Source organism: Mercenaria mercenaria, unplaced genomic scaffold (assembly GCF_021730395.1).
Source record: "Mercenaria mercenaria strain notata unplaced genomic scaffold, MADL_Memer_1 contig_3205, whole genome shotgun sequence".
Taxonomy (NCBI): Eukaryota; Metazoa; Mollusca; class Bivalvia; order Venerida; family Veneridae; genus Mercenaria; species Mercenaria mercenaria.
The window spans coordinates 33880-52940 of NW_026461324.1; the positions used below are offsets into that span (position 1 = coordinate 33880).

The 19061-nt window shown below is 37.5% G+C and overlaps 1 protein-coding gene across 1 annotated transcript in view; it reads left to right on the top strand.

Annotated features, from left to right (window-relative positions):
• The window catches only part of LOC128552832 (TNF receptor-associated factor 3-like), a gene marked incomplete at its 5' end in the record, with an annotated part of 34412 nt that extends 21892 nt beyond the window's left edge, over positions 1-12520 (top strand). The window contains 2 exons of the mRNA XM_053533894.1: positions 4749-4829; positions 11861-12520. Of these exons, the coding sequence (XP_053389869.1) occupies positions 4749-4829; positions 11861-11995 (216 nt within the window). The remainder of the gene's footprint in view (positions 1-4748; positions 4830-11860) is intronic.
• Between the last annotated feature and the right edge of the window lie 6541 nt (positions 12521-19061).

Consider the following 19061-nt stretch of genomic DNA (forward strand, 5'->3'; position numbering starts at 1 on the left):
CCATGTACGTATATTCGGATAAACGAATAGCCCGGTTATTCGCATATTTTGCTTTGACAAATTGGGTATGCAAATAAGCGGACTCCACTGTATATATAGGAAATTCTTCAAAATTTTTCTAAAAATAAACCAGAAGGCCTAGAGCTCATATATTTAACATGTAGCATTGCCTAGTGGACCTCTACAAAATTTGTTCAAATCATGACCCCCGGGGTCAAAATTGACCCCCGACCCAGGGGTCACTTGATTTTACATAGGAAAATCTCCTAAAATTTTCTTAAAATAAACCAGAAGGACTAGATCTTAGATAATTGATATGTAGCATTGCCAATTAGACTTCTACAAAATTTGGTCAAATCATGAACCCCGGGGTCAAATTGACCCCGTCCCATGGGGTTACTTGATTGTTCATAGAAAAATCTTCAAAATTTTCTAAAAATAAAACAGAAGGCCTAGAGCTTAGATATTTGACATGTAGCATTGTGCAGTAGACCTCAACAAAATTTTTTTCAAATCTTGACCCCCAGGGTCAAATTGACCAAGCCCCAAGGGTTACTTGATTGTACATAGGAAAATCTTCCAAAAAATTTCTAAAAATCATCAGTTTGACATTAGAAATATGTAGTTTATATTACTCGGGTGAGCGATCCAGGGTCATCATGACCCTCTTGTTATAGAATAAAGTGTATTTTCTCCAGTAAGAAAATCTGAAATTAACTAAATTTAATAATAGTAATCTAACAGTTTATGTGACTGAAAAATATCTCATTATGCAATGCTGGTTAACTTTTCCAATTAGAATGAACTTCTGTTACATCCTTAACAACACTTTAATGTGAGAATCTTAGTCTCCATTTTGCCTGCAGAAAGTTTTTGATTTTTCCCAGATATGCACCTCTGCCAGCAGTATGAGTTATAATTTGATCAGTATTTTGCAGTATTAGATAAGTAGATTTATGATGAAATATATAAAATGCCGCCTAAAACTTGTTAAGCTAAGCTGGGCACAAATTGCTCAAGGTGATCTATTGTGATCTGCCTATGTGCTGTTGTGTTAGTTCATTGTACTGTTACAACTTTACTGCTACCACTCTATAGACAACAATTCTGGCCAAGTTAACGTTACAGTGGAACCTCTCCAACCTAAATGGCCTCTAGACAAGAGTAAAAGGTAGGTTTAGATGGGTATTTGATTAGAATGGTTTTGTTGGTGGATTGTGTGCTACATTACATAAATAGTTATACAGTTATCAAGCAACCTCATTCAGTCAGTTCCTGATCTTGCATAATATATATGTTATTGTATTAAACCATCCCATTTATGTTTTTAGCTCACCTGTTACATAGTGACAAGGCGAGCTTTTGTGATCGCGCAGCGTCCATGGTCCCCGTCTGTGCGTAAACTTGCTTGTGACCACTCAAGTTGGTGAGAATTTTTTATCTTGATGATATTTAGGTCAAGTTCGAAACTGGGTCATGTGCGGTCCAAAACTAGGTCAGTAGGTCTAAAAATAGAAAATCCTTGTGACCTCCCTAGAGGCCATAATTTTAAATGGATCTTCATGAAAGTTGGTCAGAATGTTTATTTTAATGATATCTAGGTCAAGTTCAAAACTGGGTCATGTACCTCAAAAACTAGGTCATTAGGTCAAATAATATAAAAACCTTGTGACCTCTCTAGAGGCCATATTTTTCTTGGGATCTGTATGAAAATTAGTCTAAATGTTCATCTTGATGATATCTAGGTCAGGTTTGAAACTGGGTCACATGCCGTCAAAAACTAGGTCAGTAGGTCAAATAATAGAAAAACCTTGTGACCTCTCTAGAGGCCATATTTATGCCCCCCTTCGAAGAAGGAGGGGTATATTGTTTTGCAGATGTCCGTCGGTCGGTCTGTCGGTCGGTCGGTCGGTCGGTCGGAATGTAGACCAATCCGTTTCCGGATGATAACTCAAGAACGCTTGGGCCTAGGATCATGAAAGTTGATAGGGAGGTTGATCATCACCAGCAGATGACCCCTATTGATTTTGAGGTCTGTATGTCAAAGGTCAAGGTCACAGTGACCCTGAATAGTAAAACGGTTTCCAGATGATAACTCAAGAACACTTGGGCCTAGGATCATGAAAGTTGATAGGGAGGTTGGTAATGACCAGCAGATGACCCCTATTGATTTTGAGGTCAGTATGTTAAAGGTCAAGGTCACAGTGACCCTGAACAGTAAAACGGTTTCCTGATGATAACTCAAGAACGCTTAGGCCTAGGGTCACGAAAGTTGATAGGGAGGTTGGTCATGATCAGCAGATGACCCCTATTGATTTTGAGGTCAGTATGTCAAAGGTCAAGGTCACAGTGACCAGGAACAGTAAAATGGTTTCCAGGCAATAACTCAAGAATGCTTGGGCCTAGTGTCAGGAAAATCGATAGTTAGGTTGGCCATGACCAGCAGATGACCCCTATTGATTTTGAGGTCATTAGGTCAAAGGTCAAGGTCACATTGGCCAGGAATAGTTAAACGGTTTCTGATCTTCTTGTCCAAAACCATAGGGCCTAGGGCTTTGATATTTGGTATGTAGCAAAATCTAGTGGTCCTCTACCAAGATTGTTCAGATTATTTCCCTGGGGTCAAATATGGCCCCACCCCGGGGGTCACATGGTTTATATAGACTTATATAGGAAAAAACTTCGAAAAACCTCTTGTCCAAAACCACAGGGCCTAGGGCTTTGATATTTTGTATATGACATCATCTAGTGGTCCTCTACTAAGATTTTTCAAATTATTCCCCTAGGGTCAAATATGGCTCCGCCCAGGGGGTCACATGGTTTACATAGACTTATATAGGGAAAATCTTTGAAAATCTTCTTGTCCAAACCACAAAGACTATGGCTTTGATATTTTGTAATATAGCATCATTTAGTGGTTCTCTACCAAGTTTGTTCAAATTATCCCTCTAGGGTCAAATATGGCCCCACCCCAGGGGTCATATGGTTCATATAGACTTATATAGGGAAAAACTTAGAATCTTCATGTCCATAACTTACATCGTTCAAATTTGGACCACATGCGTAGGTTTGTGTACCGAAAAAAACTTTGACCTTGTTATTGACCTAGTGACCTACTTTCACATTTTTGAAGGTACAGGCTTCATATTTGGACCACATGCATAGTTTTTTGTTCCAAAATAAAATTTGTCCTTGATTCTGACCTAGTGACCTACTTCCACATTTCTCAAGCTACAGCCTTCAAATTGACCTTGAGCTAGTCTTGAAATTTGGAACATTCAAAAATGGCTCAGTGTATGGCACCAAGATCACTCTGTAATCTCTTGTTAGGTTAATAGGTTAAATAAAGGTCAAGGTCAGATTAAACCAGAATGGTAGAACTTTTGTTTACAGTGAGCATATAATTTCTGTTCCTTGTGCAATTACTGAATGCATCAAGGGGGGCATTTCGTGTTCGACGAGCTCTTGTTTTCATGGGATCTGTATGAAAGTTGGTCTGAATGTTCATCTTGATGATATCTAAGTCAAGATCAAAACTGGGTCAACTGTGGTCAAAAACTAGGTCAGTAGGTCTAAAAATAGAAAAATTTTGGCCTCTCTAGAGGTCATATCATTTTAAACGGATCTTCATGAAAATTGGTCTGAATGTTCACCTTGATGATATCTAGATAAAGTTTGAAACTGGGTCACATGTGGTCAAAAACTAGGTCAGTATGTATAAAAATTAAAAAACCTTGTGACCTTTCTAGAGGCCATATTTTTCGTAAGATCTTCTTGAAAATTGGTGAGAATGTTTACCTTGATGATATCTAGGTCAAGTTGAAAACGGATCACGTGCCTCAAATACTAGGTTATTAGGTCAAATAACAGAAAAACCTTGTGACCTCTCTAGAGGCCATATTTTTCAATGGATCTTCATGAAAATTGGTCAGATTTTTTATCTTGATGATATCTAGGTCAGGTTCAAAACTGGGTCACTTGCCTCAAAAACTAGGTCATTAAGTCAAGTAATAGAAAACCCTTGTGACCCCATGAAAATTGGTCAGAATTTTTATCTTGATGATATCTAGGTCAAGTTCAGAACTGGGTAACATGAGCTTAAGAACTATGTCACTATGTCAAATAATAGAAAAAAACGTCATACTCAAAACTGGGTCATGTGGGGACAGGTGAGCGATTGAGGACCATCATGGTCCTCTTGTTATGGATATATGGCGCCAAAAAGGATAACATCTGGTGATCATGATAAATGCAAATGCCAAAGTTCTGATTGCCTTTAAAATTGTTTGCTTTCAATGGTATCTTTGTATTGATAAGTAAAGGTTTGGTCCAGAATAATTGTTCAGTTTCTGGTTTTCAAAGAAATTTTTCAAATAAAATAAAATGTCCAAACTTAGGGACTGCAAAATTTGTTCAATTTGGAGGCGGGGGGTGGGGGGGGGGCAGGGTTCTGGTTAAGAGGCTTTTCACTGTACATCATTTTTGCAGTATCAGCCAGATAAATTTGCAATTTGCTTTGTGTCTCAGTGAAAACCGATAAGCAAACTTAAACTTCAGAAGAAAGTTGGTCAAGAAGCCATGGCTAATTTGAGCATATTACCCATCCCCTTATGTCCTCCAGAGATTGATGTTTCACTATGTTTACACTTGTTTGATACTTAGAATTGATCAAACTTTAGTTAACTATTTATTAATTAAATTTACACAGACTTACCTTAAATAACCTGATTTAAAATGTTTGATTGCAGACACATGTGGAAGAAGAATGCTTGGTGGTTCAGCTGGCTTGTCCGTACAATTGTGGTAGCCAACCAATGGCTAGGGCAGAGGTAAAAAATAAATACACTAAAACTTTATCTATTTTCTGTTTACCAACTTCAGCAGTCTTAATAGTTACAGCTGTTTCCTTTTAATCAGATTTCATTTAAATATAACACAGACTTTTTGTATAAAAGATAGTTACATATAATTCCTCTATGAGCTGTGCAGCAACCATTTAACATTCCTTTGCTTTTAACTCATTAACAGAATCTGTGTGTATGATTCACTTTACCATTAAAATGCATAAAATACAAATAATACAGTTTATTAGTTATACAGGGATTATATTAAGAGAAATGGTAAACCTTCTACTTATTATAAACTAAATTTAAATTTGTCAAAAATACAGCTTGTATTTCATAAGTAAATGCGTAGAGGCAGTCAACTTTTGTTTCCACTTAAGGAGTGACTGATTCAAATGACACTTGGTATATAGGTAGCCTGCATAGAAACGTAGATTGGGATTGTATAATGAGGTCATTTTGTTCAAGGTAAAGGTCACTGTTGCTATAAATAGAAAAAAAAAATTTAATCTCCATAACCGGTAACTTAAGTTAGCATTGCTGTATTGAAATTAAACTTGACCTATAGGTAGCTTATAGAAAAACTAAGTTTTTGATTGTATGTGAGGTCATTAGGGTCAAGTTCAAGGTTGGTATAACTTAATTTATCTTCATACTTAGAAAATTCAACAGTGTTGCAGTGATCTAGAGTGTTGGGCCAATCTGTGGAACAGAAGGATGTCAGTTGAATCTCCATTAAGATCTAAAAAAACAGTTTGAAACTGGGTCGACTGCGGTCTAATACTAGGTCAGTAGGTCTAAAAATAGAAAAACCTTGTTACCTCTCTAGAGGCCATACTTTTCAATGGATCTTCATGAAAGTTGGTCTGATTGTTCATCTTGATGATATCTAGGTCAAGTTCGAAACTGGGTCAACTGCAATCAAAAACTAGGTCAGTAGGTCTAAAAATATAAAAACATTTTGACCACACTAGAGGCCATATTTTTTAAATGGGTCTTCATGAAAATTGGTCTGAATGTTCACCTTGATGATATCTAGATAACGTGTGAAACTGGGTCACGTGTGGTCAAAACTAGGTTAGTAGGTATAAAAATAGAAAAACCTTGTGACCTCTCTAGAACCCATACTCTTCATGAGATCTTCATGAAAATTGGTGAGAATGTTCACCTTGATGATATCTAGGTCAAGTTCAAAACTGGGTCATGTGCATTCAAAAACTAGGTCATTAGGTCAAATAATAGAAAAATCTTGTGACCTCTCTAGAGGCCATATTTTTCAATGGATCTTCATAAAATTGGGTCATGTGGGGACAGGTGAGCGATTCAGGACCATCATGGTCCTCTTGTTTTTTATGTCATTGGGTCAAGGTCGCAGTTACAAATTTCTTTTTTTTTTCAGTGTGATCATAAAAAAGGCAGTTTACTCTTTTCTTCTCAATTTTAGTGAAGACTTACTGGGTACTTACTGCCACCAAACTTTGTATACAGCAAGCTTTATCTGAAGAATTAGCTTTAAGTGACATTTAATAGGATGATTGGACATGCAGAGTAGATAACCCCAATTTATTTTGGGGTCACTTGACTTTCGCTCCTGACCCCTATTGACTTCTTGCCTATAGGACTTTGCGTTGGGTGAGATGTGCGCTTTTTATGCCCCCGGCATCTACTGATGAGGGAGGCATATAGTGATCGTACTGTCTGTCCATCCGTCCGTACAAGGTTAACCAAATGGGACCATTTCGTCTAGCATCAATGCCCCTTGCTAGAATGACTTGATACTAATGCAGATGTAGCCTGTGAACATTCCTCATCTTCAAGCATCACCTGACCTCAGTTTGACCTTGACCTCATTTTGGACTTAGGTTGCTTTATATGGGTCATCTCTTGGTTAACAAAATGGGACCATATCGTCTAGCATTAATACCGCTTACAAGAATGAATTGATACTAATACAGATGTAACCTGTGACCATTCCTCATCTTCAAACATCACCTGACCTCAGTTTGACTTTGACATCGTTTTGTACTTAGGTTGCTTTGTATCGACAAGGGTGCCACCAGGGGCATCAAGTGTTTATTGAATTCAGATCTTTGTTTACAAAAGCAATTTCTAGTCTTGTACTTTTATATGGTATGAATGGATGCAGTCAGATATGTTTGTCAGAAACTGTAATAGAAAAAAAGTATTTATTGACAAATTTATATTTTGTTCTTCTGTTTAGTTTGGAAAAAATCTACTAGAATTGTAGACATTCGAAGACATGTGTCACAGTTATAAACAAACCCTACATATTGTAGCAATCATACAAAGTAGGGATGTAAGAGAATCGATGATATTATTATTTAAATTGTCAGCATTTTACAGTTGGCCATCAGTGGCTGAAAAAGACTTTTTTAATTAATCCCCCCGCCGTGGCGGAGGGATTATAGGAATGGTCTGCGTCCGTCCGTAACAAAATCGTGTCCGGTCCATATCTCCTAAACCCCTTGAAGGATTTTCATGAAACTTGGGTCAAATGATCACCTCATCAAGACGATGTGCAGAACCAATGAGTCATCCATGCCGGCTCAAGGTCAAGGTCACAACTCAAGGTCAAAGGTTTGAGCCTTCCATTTTGTGTCCGCTCTATATCTCTTAAACCCCTTGAAGGAATTTTATAACACTTGGGTCAAATGATCACCTCATCAAGACGATGTGCAGAACCCATGAGTCAGTCATGCTAGCTCAAGGTCAAGGTCACAGCTCAAGATCAAAGGTTTGAGCCTTCCATTTTGTGTCCGCTCTATATCTCTAAAACCCCTTGAAGGAATTTTATAACACTTTGGTCAAATGATCACCTCATCAAGACGATGTGCAGAACCAATGAGTCAGTCATGCTGGCTCAAGGTCAAGGTCACAACTTAGGGTCAAAGGTTTGAGCCTTCCATTTTGGTGTCCGCTCTATATCTCCTAAACCCCTTAAAGGATTTTCATCAAACTTGGGTCAAACGATCACCTCATCAAGGCGATGTGCAGAACTTATGAGTCAGCCATGTCAGCTCAAGGTCAAGGTCACAACTGAAGGTCAAAGGTTTGAGCCTTCCATTTCGTGTCCGCTCTGTATCTCCTAAACCCCTCGAAGGAATTTTATAAAACTTGGGTCAAATTATTACATCATCAGAACGATGTGCAGAAATTATGAGTCAACCATGCCAGCTCAAGGTCAAGGTCATAACTAAGGGTCGAAGGTTTGAGCCTTCCATTTGGTGTCCACTCTGTAGATCTCCTAAACCCCATGAAGGAATTTATCAAACTTGGGTCAACTGATCACCTCATCAAGAACTCATGAGTCAGCCATGTCAACTCAAGGTCAAGGTCACAACTGAAGGTCAAAGGTTTCAGCTCTGTATCTCCTAAACCCCTTGAAGGATTTTCATGAAACTTGGGTCAAATGATCACCTCATCAAGACGTTGTGCAGAATTCATGAGTCAGCCATGTCAGTTCAAGGTCAAGGTCACAGCTAAAATCAAAGGTTAACCCTTTCACTAACCATAGCAGTGGCGGGGGATTTAGCTGTCTTTCAGATTGCCTTGTTGTAATGATTTTTAGCTCATCTGAGCACGAAGTGCTCAAGGTGAGTTTTTGTGATCGCCCTGTGTCCGTCGTCGTTCGTCAGTCGTCTGTCCATCTTCAACAGTTTGACTGTTAACACTCAAGAGGTCACAATTTTGGCCCAATCTTGATGAAACTTGGTCAGACTGTTACCCTCATAAAAATCCTGGACGAGTTTGATATTGGGTCATCTGGGGTCAAAAACTAGGTCAGCAGGTCAAATCAAAGGTAAAGCTTGTTAACACTCTAGAGGTCACAATTTTGACCCAATCCTAATGAAACTTTGTCAGAATGTTACCCTTAATAAAATCTTGGATGAGTTTGATATTGGGTCATCTGGGGTCAAAAACTAGGTCACTGGGTCAGATCAAAGGAAAAGCTTGTTAACGCCCTAGAGGTCACAATTTTGACCCAATCTTAATGAAACTGGTCAGAATGTTACCCTCAATAAAGTCTTGGACGAGTTCAATATTGGGTCATCTGGGGTCAAAAACTAGGTCACCGGGTGAAATCAAAGGGAACACTCCAGAGGTCACAATTTTGGCCCAATCTTAATGAAACTTGGTCAGAATGTTACCCTCAATAAAATCTTGGATGAGTTTGATATTGGGTCATCTGGGGTCAGACACTAGGTCACCAGATCAAATCAAAGGAAAAACTTGCTAACACTGTAGAGTCCACATTTGTGACTCTGTCTTCATGAAACTTTTGTCAGAATTTTACTCATGACGCTCTCAAAGTCCAGTTTGAATCTGTAGGGTCATGTAGGGTCAAAAACTAGGTCACCAGCTCAAATCAAAGGAAAAGCTAGTTAACACTCTAGAGGCCACATTTATGACCATATCTTAATTAAACTTGGTCAGAATGTAAATCTTGATGATCTATAGGTCACATTTAAATCTTGGTCAAATCAAATGAAAAGCTTGTTAACACTCTAGAGGTCACATTTATGACTGTATCTTCATGAAACTTAGTCAGAATGTTAATCTTGATGATCTTTAGGTCAAGTTTGAATCTGGGTCATATGGGGTCAAAAACTAGGTCACCAGGTCAAATCAAAGGAAAAGCTTGTTAACACTCTAGAGACCACAGTTATGACTGTATCTTCGTGAAACTTAGAATGTTAATCTTGATGATCTTTAGGTCAAATTCGAATCTGAGTCATATGGGATCAAAAACTATGTCACCAGGTCAAATCAAAGGAAAAGTTTGTTAACACTTTAGAGGCCATATTTATGATCATATCCTAATGAAACTATATTGGTGATCTTTAGGTCAATAGGTCAGGTGAGCAGTACAGGGCCTTCGTGGCCCTCTTGTTAATGAAAGCGTTCAATGATACTTAAATTGAAATTTGAATTTGAATTTAAAAAAGATCATAATTTGTACATTTTTAGCTCACCTTAGCACGAAGTGCTCAAAGGTAGACTTTTTGTGATGGCCCTGTGTCCGTTGTCATTCGTCATTGTCAGCAATTTGACTGTTAACACTTTAGAGGTCACAATTTTAGCCCAATCTTAATGAAACTTGGTCAGAATGTTACTCTCAATAAAATTTTGGATGAGTTTGATATTGGGTCATATGGGAAGTCAAAAATTAGGTCACCAGATCAAATCAAAGGAAAAGCTTGTTAACACTCTAGAGGTCACAATTTTGGTCCAGTCCTAATGAAACTTGGTTGGAATGTTACATTTTAATAAAATCTTACACAAGTTTGATATTGAGTCATTTGGCTTCAAAAACAAGGTCACCAGGTCGAATCAAAGGAAAAGCTTCTTAACACTGTAAAGGCCACATATTTGACTGTATCTTCATAAAACTTGGTCAGAATGTTAATCTTGATGATCTGTAGGACACTGAATAAATCTGGGTTAGGTGGGGTTGAAAACTAGGTCACTAGGTAATCAAAGGAAAAGCTTGTTAACACTATAGAGGCCACATTTATGACTGTATCTTCATGAAACTTAGCTGTTAATCTTGATGATCTTTAGGTCAAGTTCAAATCTGGGTCATGTGGTGTCAAAAACTAGGTCACCAGGTCTAATAAAAGGAAAAGCTAGTTAACACTTTAGTGGCCACATTTATAACCTTATCGTAATAAAACTTGGTCAGAATGTTAATCTTGATGATCTTTGTACCTATCAGTAACATGTTCTATAGATAGCACCAGTCAAGCACCATTCAAGCACACTTCTAGGGTATGGATAGGCATATAGGGGTCAGTGGTGCTGGATGCTGGGGAGGAAATACGACCCCTGCCATGGTCTCAGCTGGAAATAAGTTGTTCCATCCATTCCAGATGGGAATTTTCGTCGACTACCCACGTTAAACAAGAAACTTTACTTTACTTTACTATAGGTAGACGAATGACAGTAAGTTCATTCTGTATCCAGCGATTGATGTAAACACATCGAGGAGTTAACCTGTAATTTATCCCAGTATCTTAATAAGTGAGCTTTTGTAGCTACACTGTCAGGGCAGATAAATTATATAAAAGAAGACGTTTGAGACTAAAGAAGAGTTGCTGTATTGGAACTAGGTTTTGAGCTTTAGGACCTACGCATAGAAGTTAAACATTTACAAGATAGATAATAGCAAATACAGGCTGAGCATTGGTAAGGTGAGACAGAGACATAAGAGCATTTCCTTTGGTCAAATAAATCGTATCCTGACTGTCTGTCCGTCCATCATGTCTCCTGCATGTCTTCTTAACTGCTGGGGTGATTTACATGAAACTAGCATTAATTATTAAGCTTTTTAAGTAAACATGCAGAGTGCACTACCCAGATCACTAGATTCAGGGTCAACGTAATACTTGAAGGTCAAAGGATAAGTAGTATAACTGTATCAACCACATATTGTCTAAACTGCTTGGATGATTTTCATAAAGCTTACATCAGTTGTTTACCCCATCGAGACACCATGCAGAGCATGCAACCAGGGTCACTAAGTCTAAGGTCAAGGTCACTTTGGCAGTGAAAGGTCAGGTAATTTAAATTCTTGTCCACACATTGTATTCTAAACCGCCAGAATAAATTTCATAAAATTAGCATCAGCTGATGGCATATCAATTGAACAACACAGGTCGTCAGGCCCAAGGTTAAGATAACACTTAGCAGTCAAAGATCAGATTACTTAAATGTGTATTCTACCCAAATTTTCTTAAGTGCTGGAAGGATGTTTGTAAAGCAAGCAACAGTTGTAAACTCATCAAGACAACTTGCAAAGTGTACAATCCAGATCACTAAGTCAAAGGTCAAGGTCACATTTTAATGTTGAATGTGTTAAGCACTACAGTTTACTTCCCTTGTACCAAAGCGATGTTTGAGGTATTAATCACCTTATTGCTTTATTGATAGCCCTAGTTTTCTTGTGGACTGGAATTTTAACATTGGTAAGATCAGAATGTGTATTTTTATTTCAGCTCAATAACCATAAAGCCATGTGTCCAAGTAAACCTAAAGAATGCAAATTCCAGTCTGTTGGATGCGCTTTTAAGGTGAGTACAAAATTTTTGCATGTTATGAAATATGTAGTTGGTATTATTATTTTTGAGTGACGCTGACATAAATGGCATTTGACTTATCTCCACTATAAATTTTCTATCTGAAGAATGAGGAGGGCTTTTGTACTCCCCCCTGGTGTCAGCATCACCATTGCATTTAGGTTTTGTTTTATGACAAGCTTCTTAATTTCACTATATCTTTTTAACTATTTTCCCAATTTTCATAACACTCCGGTAAGGGATGGTAAGGAGCTGACATCTGATAGAGTCAGGTATCCAGAAGGTAAAGGTCACTTGGGATAAATGATGCAAGTTTTATGGTAAGCACCTTGATTTTTAGCTCACCTGAGCATGAAGTGCTCAAAGGTGAGCTTTTGTGATCGCCCTGTGTTCGTCGTCCGTCCGTCGTCGTCAACAATTTGACTGTTAACACTCTAGAGGTCACAATTTTGGCCCAATCTTAATGAAACTTGGTCAGAATGTTATTCTCAATCAAATCTTGGACAAGTTCGATATTGGGTCATCTGGGTTCAAAAACTAGGTCACCAGGTCAGATCAAAGGAAAAGCTTGTTAACACTCTAGAGGTCACAATTTTGAGCCAATCTTATTGAAACTTGGTCAGAATATTACTCTCAATTGAATCTTGGATGAGTTCGATATTGGATCATCTGGAGTAAAAAACTAGGTCACCAGGTCAAATGAAAGGAAAAGCTTGTTAACATTCAAGAGGTCACAATTTTGGCCCAATCTTAATGAAACATGGTCAGAATATTACTCACAATTAAGCCTTGGACTAGTTCGATTTTGGGTCATCTGGGGTAAACAACTAGGTCACCAGGTCAAATCAAAGGAAAAGCTTGTTAACACTCTAGAGGACATAATTTTGGCCCAATCTTACTGAAATTTGGTCAGAATGTTACCCTCAATAAAGTCTTGGACGAGTTCGATATTGGGTCATCTGGGTTCAAAAACTAGGTCACCAGGTCAAACCAAAGGAAAAGCCTCTTAACACTCTAGAGGCCACATTTATGACTGTATCTTCATGAATCTTGGTCAGGATGTTTATCTTGATGGTCTCAAGGTCCAGCTTGAATCTGTGTCATGTAGGCTCAAAAACTATGTCACCAGGTCAGATCAAAGGAAAAGCTAGTTAAAACTGTAGAGGCCGCATTTATGACCATATCTTAATGAAACTTGGTCAGAATGTTAATCTTGATGATCTCTAGGTCATCTTTTAATCTGGGTCAGGTGAGGTCAAAATCTAGGTTACTAGGTCAAATCAAAGGAAAGCTTGAGGCCACATTTATAACTTTATCTTTATGAAACTTAGTCAGAATGTTAATCTTGATGATCTTTGGGTCAAGTACGAATCTGGGTCATGTGGGGTCAAAAACTAAGTCACCGGGTCAAATCAGAGGAAAAGCTAGTTAACACTTTAGAGACGACATTTATGACCATATCTTAATAAAACTTGGTCAGAATGTTAATTATGATGATCTTTAGGTCAATAGGTCAGGTGAGCGATACAGGGCCTTTATGGCCCTCTTGTTATACAGTATATATCAGATTTAAATTTCTTCAAAGAACTGAATTCTATGCTTAACTATGGTTGCCATGGAAAACTTAGTAGGGATGTTTGTCCTAACCAGTATATGACCCTGAGGGTAAAGGTTGTGGTCAAGGTCACCATTATTCAGGTGAGCGATATGGGGTCATCATGGCCCTCTTGTTTCTTTTTCTAGGTCTATTACCAGTTTCACTGGGTCAAATCCCATAACTTTTAAGTTGTATTTTAGCAAATTATGCCCCCATTTGAACTTAAAATTTTGGATAAAGTTTTGCATTCAAGTTTCTGTCTCCAATATTGAATTGAAACTTCATAATATGTGTCTTTGGTGTTAAAAAATTAGGTTATATCATCAAGTCCCATAACACTTACATGCATTTTGGCCAAATAATGCCCCCTTTTGAACTTTGAAAATCCTGGTTGAAGTTAGGAATGCAAGTTACTATTTCCAAAATCTAATACAGATTAATAGAAATAATCCTGCCTCTGTGGCAACAGTTTTAATAGTTGAGCATTGGCTGACTTACGGACAGCTCTTGTTTTATTATTACATAGAAATATTCCCCATGATAGACTATTTGACATGCTTATGACTCATGGTTGTCAGTCAAAAGCCAAGATCACCTTTGAAGGTAAAATAAGAATTTGTTTCCACTCCATAACTTTTATGTGCATTAATGGATAATCTTAATACTGCACACAAATGTTCCCCTTGATGAGACAGTGTGTGGTGCACGTGATATATGCTTGTAGGTAAAGGTCATTCTTGAAATTTAAGTAAAAATAGTTTTTGTTTCTTAGCTTCTAAATGCCTAGAAGCATTTTTATGCCCCCACTTTGGTGGTGGGGAGGGCATATAGATTTGCCCTTGTCCGTCCGTCCTTTGAGAATGTTGTGTCATGCCTAGCTCCAAAAGTATTTGACGTAGAGTCACAAAACTTTACAGGAGTGTTGATCAGCATGTGTGTAGTGGTGCACCTGGGGTTTCACATCCGGATTCATTCAGTATTGTAGAAGTTATGGCCCCTGACCTAGGAAAAAATGGTCATTTTAATGCTGTATCATGCGTAACTCCAAAATATTTTACCTACAGCCATTACATATTGTTTTCCCAAAGTTGACCTGTGTCCTTTGTCATGAAGTGGGAGCATCTGTGTCCCATGGACACATTTCTAGTTAGTCTTAACGCTGTTGCCAACAACCACAAGGTACGAATACTAACAAAGTTTTAAACTGGTATGCTCTTGTTTTGTCAAAATTATTTCCCTGTTTCTTGCTACAGGTTTGCATGTAAACAGGGCTTTCTTGATAAAATCTGGGCTAAATTTGAAAGTGAGACATCAGGGGTAAAAAAACTAGAACACTGGATCAAATCATAGAAAAATCATGTTGACACTTTCTGTCTGTTCTGTATGAATCCTGGTAAGAATGTTGTCATTGTTAAATAAAGGCCAGGCTCGAATCTGGGCCATATGGGTTCTCAAATTAGGTCACTAGGTCAAATTATAGGAAAACCTTGTTAAAATTGTAGAAGTCATTATATTATCCGCCTGATTTTGTAAAACATGGTCAGAATGTTTGTATTTATGAAATTGAAGCAAAGGTTGAAACTGGGTCAAGTTGCATCAAAAGTAGGTCAGTAGATTATATCATAGAAAAACTTTATTCACACTCCAGAAGCCATATTTTCTACTTAATTAATATGTATAAAGCATTGTGAGAATGTCTTGATAAAATCTAGGATAAATATGAAACTGTGTTATCTGGAATCAAACTATGTCTCTCTGTCAAAACATAGAAAGACCTTGTGTCCCTTGGCAAGATGGCCGTACTTTTTCAAAATAAGTGACATTGATATTTGTTTTGTGAAAATGGGGAATGATTTACAACTTGGCGTGCTGCGATAGGTGGATTTATGCAGCCAAATAAGCAAAGATTCACATTCTATGGAATAAAAGTGTCTAAACATATGTGCAGTAAAGGATTACATTGGATTGTATTTGTGTCGATAATCTTGATCCTTGATGGGGATATTGAGACTAACCCTGGGCCAACAAGGCGTGGTGCTGGGAATATTCAAGTTGCTAGAGACAATATCGGAACTCGGTCCCGCCAGAGAACATTGTCTTAGTTTTCGTATTCTATGTCTCAGCTGCCGACAGGCCGTCGGACATCCGTCGGTGATCCATATGCCGCAAATGAGTCACAGGATAGGGGGCCTACGGACTTACAAGATTCACATATGATGGATTTCCTTAAGAAAATGAAAACGGATATAGCAAACCAGTATAATAGTGTGTCAAAGAACATATCACAGGTAAATACAAAAATTGACTCATTATCTGATTCTATGCAATGCCTACGTGATGAAAATGACAAATTAAAAACTGAAAACCAGGCTATTAGATCTGAGCTGAACTATTTGAGAGGTCAAATTGACAGCCTAGAGAGTCATTCTCGTCGGAACAATTTACGTATAGGAGGTATTCCTGGGCCCGTGAGTGAGGACTGGTCAGTCTGTGAGTCTGAGATTAGGAAATTTATCAGGGACGATCTTGATTTGCCGGAAATGGAGTCTGTTGAAATAGAGAGAGTGCACAAAGTCAAATCAAAGGACCCATCCAAATGCACGATTATTGTCAAATTCAGTAGGTTGAAAGGTTGGGAATGCATTTTGAATAAAGCTAACGGAATATTAACTCGAGATTCGGACAAATATGTAAAACCTGACTACACAGACCGTGTAGTTCGACACAGACGTGTATTGGGTACCCGTATGTTGGAAGAACGAGATAAAGATAAGTATGCTGTGATACGGTACGATAAGCTTATTGTGGATGACCAAATCTATAAATACGATGATGTAAAACAGGCTATCGTGTGTATCGGCAAGCGACGACAGATTAGACGGCCACGTGCTCAAGCACATGGCCAGCGTGTAAACAACATTGGGGAAAGCGAATGATTGGACGAGACCGATCAGGTGAACAGTGACGTAGGAGGAACGTGGTCTACCGCGCAAGAAGACGATTGGAGCGCGCACGATGAAATGGGCGTGGACGAATAGGAAGTTGGCCAAGGCGTTCCAAACAATGACTGTTTTTTACAATATGTAAATATTGTGACTTGGAATATTCAAGGACTTAGTAAATATGTTGAGGGTTGTACTTTAAAATATTTTTTGAAGGGCTTTGACATTATATGTTTATGTGAGACTTGGTCAAGATATACAGGTGAATTCGATCATTTTATGAGTAATTATGATAATATCCGGAAGGTTAATAAGAACTCAATTCGTAATAGTGGCGGAGTATCCATATTTATTAAAGAGTCATTGTTTCAACATATCAGTATTACTAGAATTAAGAAAGAACTCAAAGATTGTATCGTGATGCTATTTAAATTTTCGTTGATAAGCGACTGTAAAGATCTTATTATATACTTTTCATATGTATCACCAGAAGGGTCATCATTGTATAATGATAATGAAAGAAATGGAATTATTCTAATACAAGATAATATTGATAATATACGATTAAGTTTTCCTGATGCTATGTTTTTCTGGGCTGGGGATTTGAATGCTAGGATTAAGGATCTTTTAGATTATATACCAGCAGATAACCTTTTTTATGTATTTGGTGATACAGAATATAATAGTAGCTTCTTTGATATCCCAAGGCAAAGTAAAGACAATCGGTGTAATAATTTTGGTCGAACTCTTATAAATTTTTGCTGTACCCACGACATGCATGTTTTAAATGGTCGTTTTGATGATTCTCAAGGTAATTTTACTTGTTCATCTGGGGATGGAGCTAGCGTGGTAGACTATATGATAGCATGTGAAGATCTTTTTAATCATGTTTCATATTTCGATGTCTTGGAAAGGAATGAATCGGACCATTTTCCCGTAGCCTGTATATTACACTTTAGTATATACAGTCATAATGAAACACAAACATTGGTCTCAGAGAGTACATCTGGAATGATATTTCCGAAATTTAAATGGGATTCTAATGAGAGCCATACTTTTTTCACTGTTTTTAATAATCTTTTTGAACAGCACAGAGACTCCTTTCTCAATCTTATAAATACAGACATAAATAGAGCAGTTAGTACATTAACTAATGTATATCAAGAAGCAGCATCACATATGCGAGTGTATTCTAAATCTAGCAATACTACATTATCAGTAGGGTTGGATACCGGTTCCCGGTATCGGTACAATACCGAATAATCACTTCAAAAAGTACCAGTATATACCGTTTCGTAAAAGAACCGGTACCGATTTCGGTATTTCCATAAAAGTAAAAACAAAATTCTTACAAAATCTGCGGCAAAATAAAGCAGAAATTTAAGCAAATAGCGTAATAACGCGATCGACATTGTTTACTGTGATACCGCTCAGAGTAACCTCCCTTGACATGGAGAGCCAACCGTGCGAATAGTTTCGTATGCTAAATATATTACCTGAAATACTTCTTTCCCCGTCGTTTTAAACAACGTAAACCAATACTTACTTTCAAAATATACGACACTATTTTTCTTTGTAGTTTTCTTTTAAAACCAATGAAAAAAAAATGATGTAAATAAAAAATTACGAGACTAAGCTGTAACTTACGTAAACAAATACCGGTAATCGGTTTTCGCGAACCATTAGAAATAATGTTTTTGTTGGAATGTTGGTTGTTTCAAGTGTTTTGAAGGTTATTGCTCAATTAAAAATGTGTTGCAAGGTGTTTCACTTTAAAAACATTACTAGTCAACCTAGTCGAAGATTATCATGAGTGAGAATGAGTCTGACTTGTTAGAGGGGTAATTTGAAAGCTAATAAGTGTTCAGTTTAACAGTTCTAGACAGTACTGAGCTTTAAAAGCATTACTACAGTGAGTGTATTCATAGATTTAAATTGCATAGTGAGCGAGGTATCTGCTCTAGATTTTTATTTTGGAAAACTAGTCTGTAAGATATGTTTATTTTTTCTAATACATACAACATTCCATTAACAAACTTAAAATGTTCATTTATCACAGCAAATTTTCATGTATATCTACTTACATAGGTGTATATAATACTAAGCAAATCATTGCTTATGTAATGTACTACAAAGCATGGTATCGGTATCGGTATCGTTAAAAATACCGTATCGTTTCGTTGGTATCGGTATCGGTATCGGACCGCTTCGTCCTTAACGATATCCAACCCTAATTATCAGTAACTCAACCAAAATGGTGGGATGAAGAGTGCGAAATATTAAAACTCAGTAAATATAGGGCTCTGCGTCAGTTTAGAGCAACAAATTGTAATCAAGACCTTGAATGTTATAAAGAGAGGAAAAGTATTTTTAAAAATGCTGTAAATCAGAAAAAGTATGCTTTTCAAAGTAGAGAACGCATTAAACTCGTTGAATGTTATAATAACATCAATCAGTTATGGAAAGTACTGAAGAAATCTAGACCCAGTCAGAGCGTAAATAGTTTAACTGTTTCAGCAAATGAAGGTTTACATATTTCAGTAGCCTGTTATTTGATGAGTCTGCAGAAGCCATTGTTATT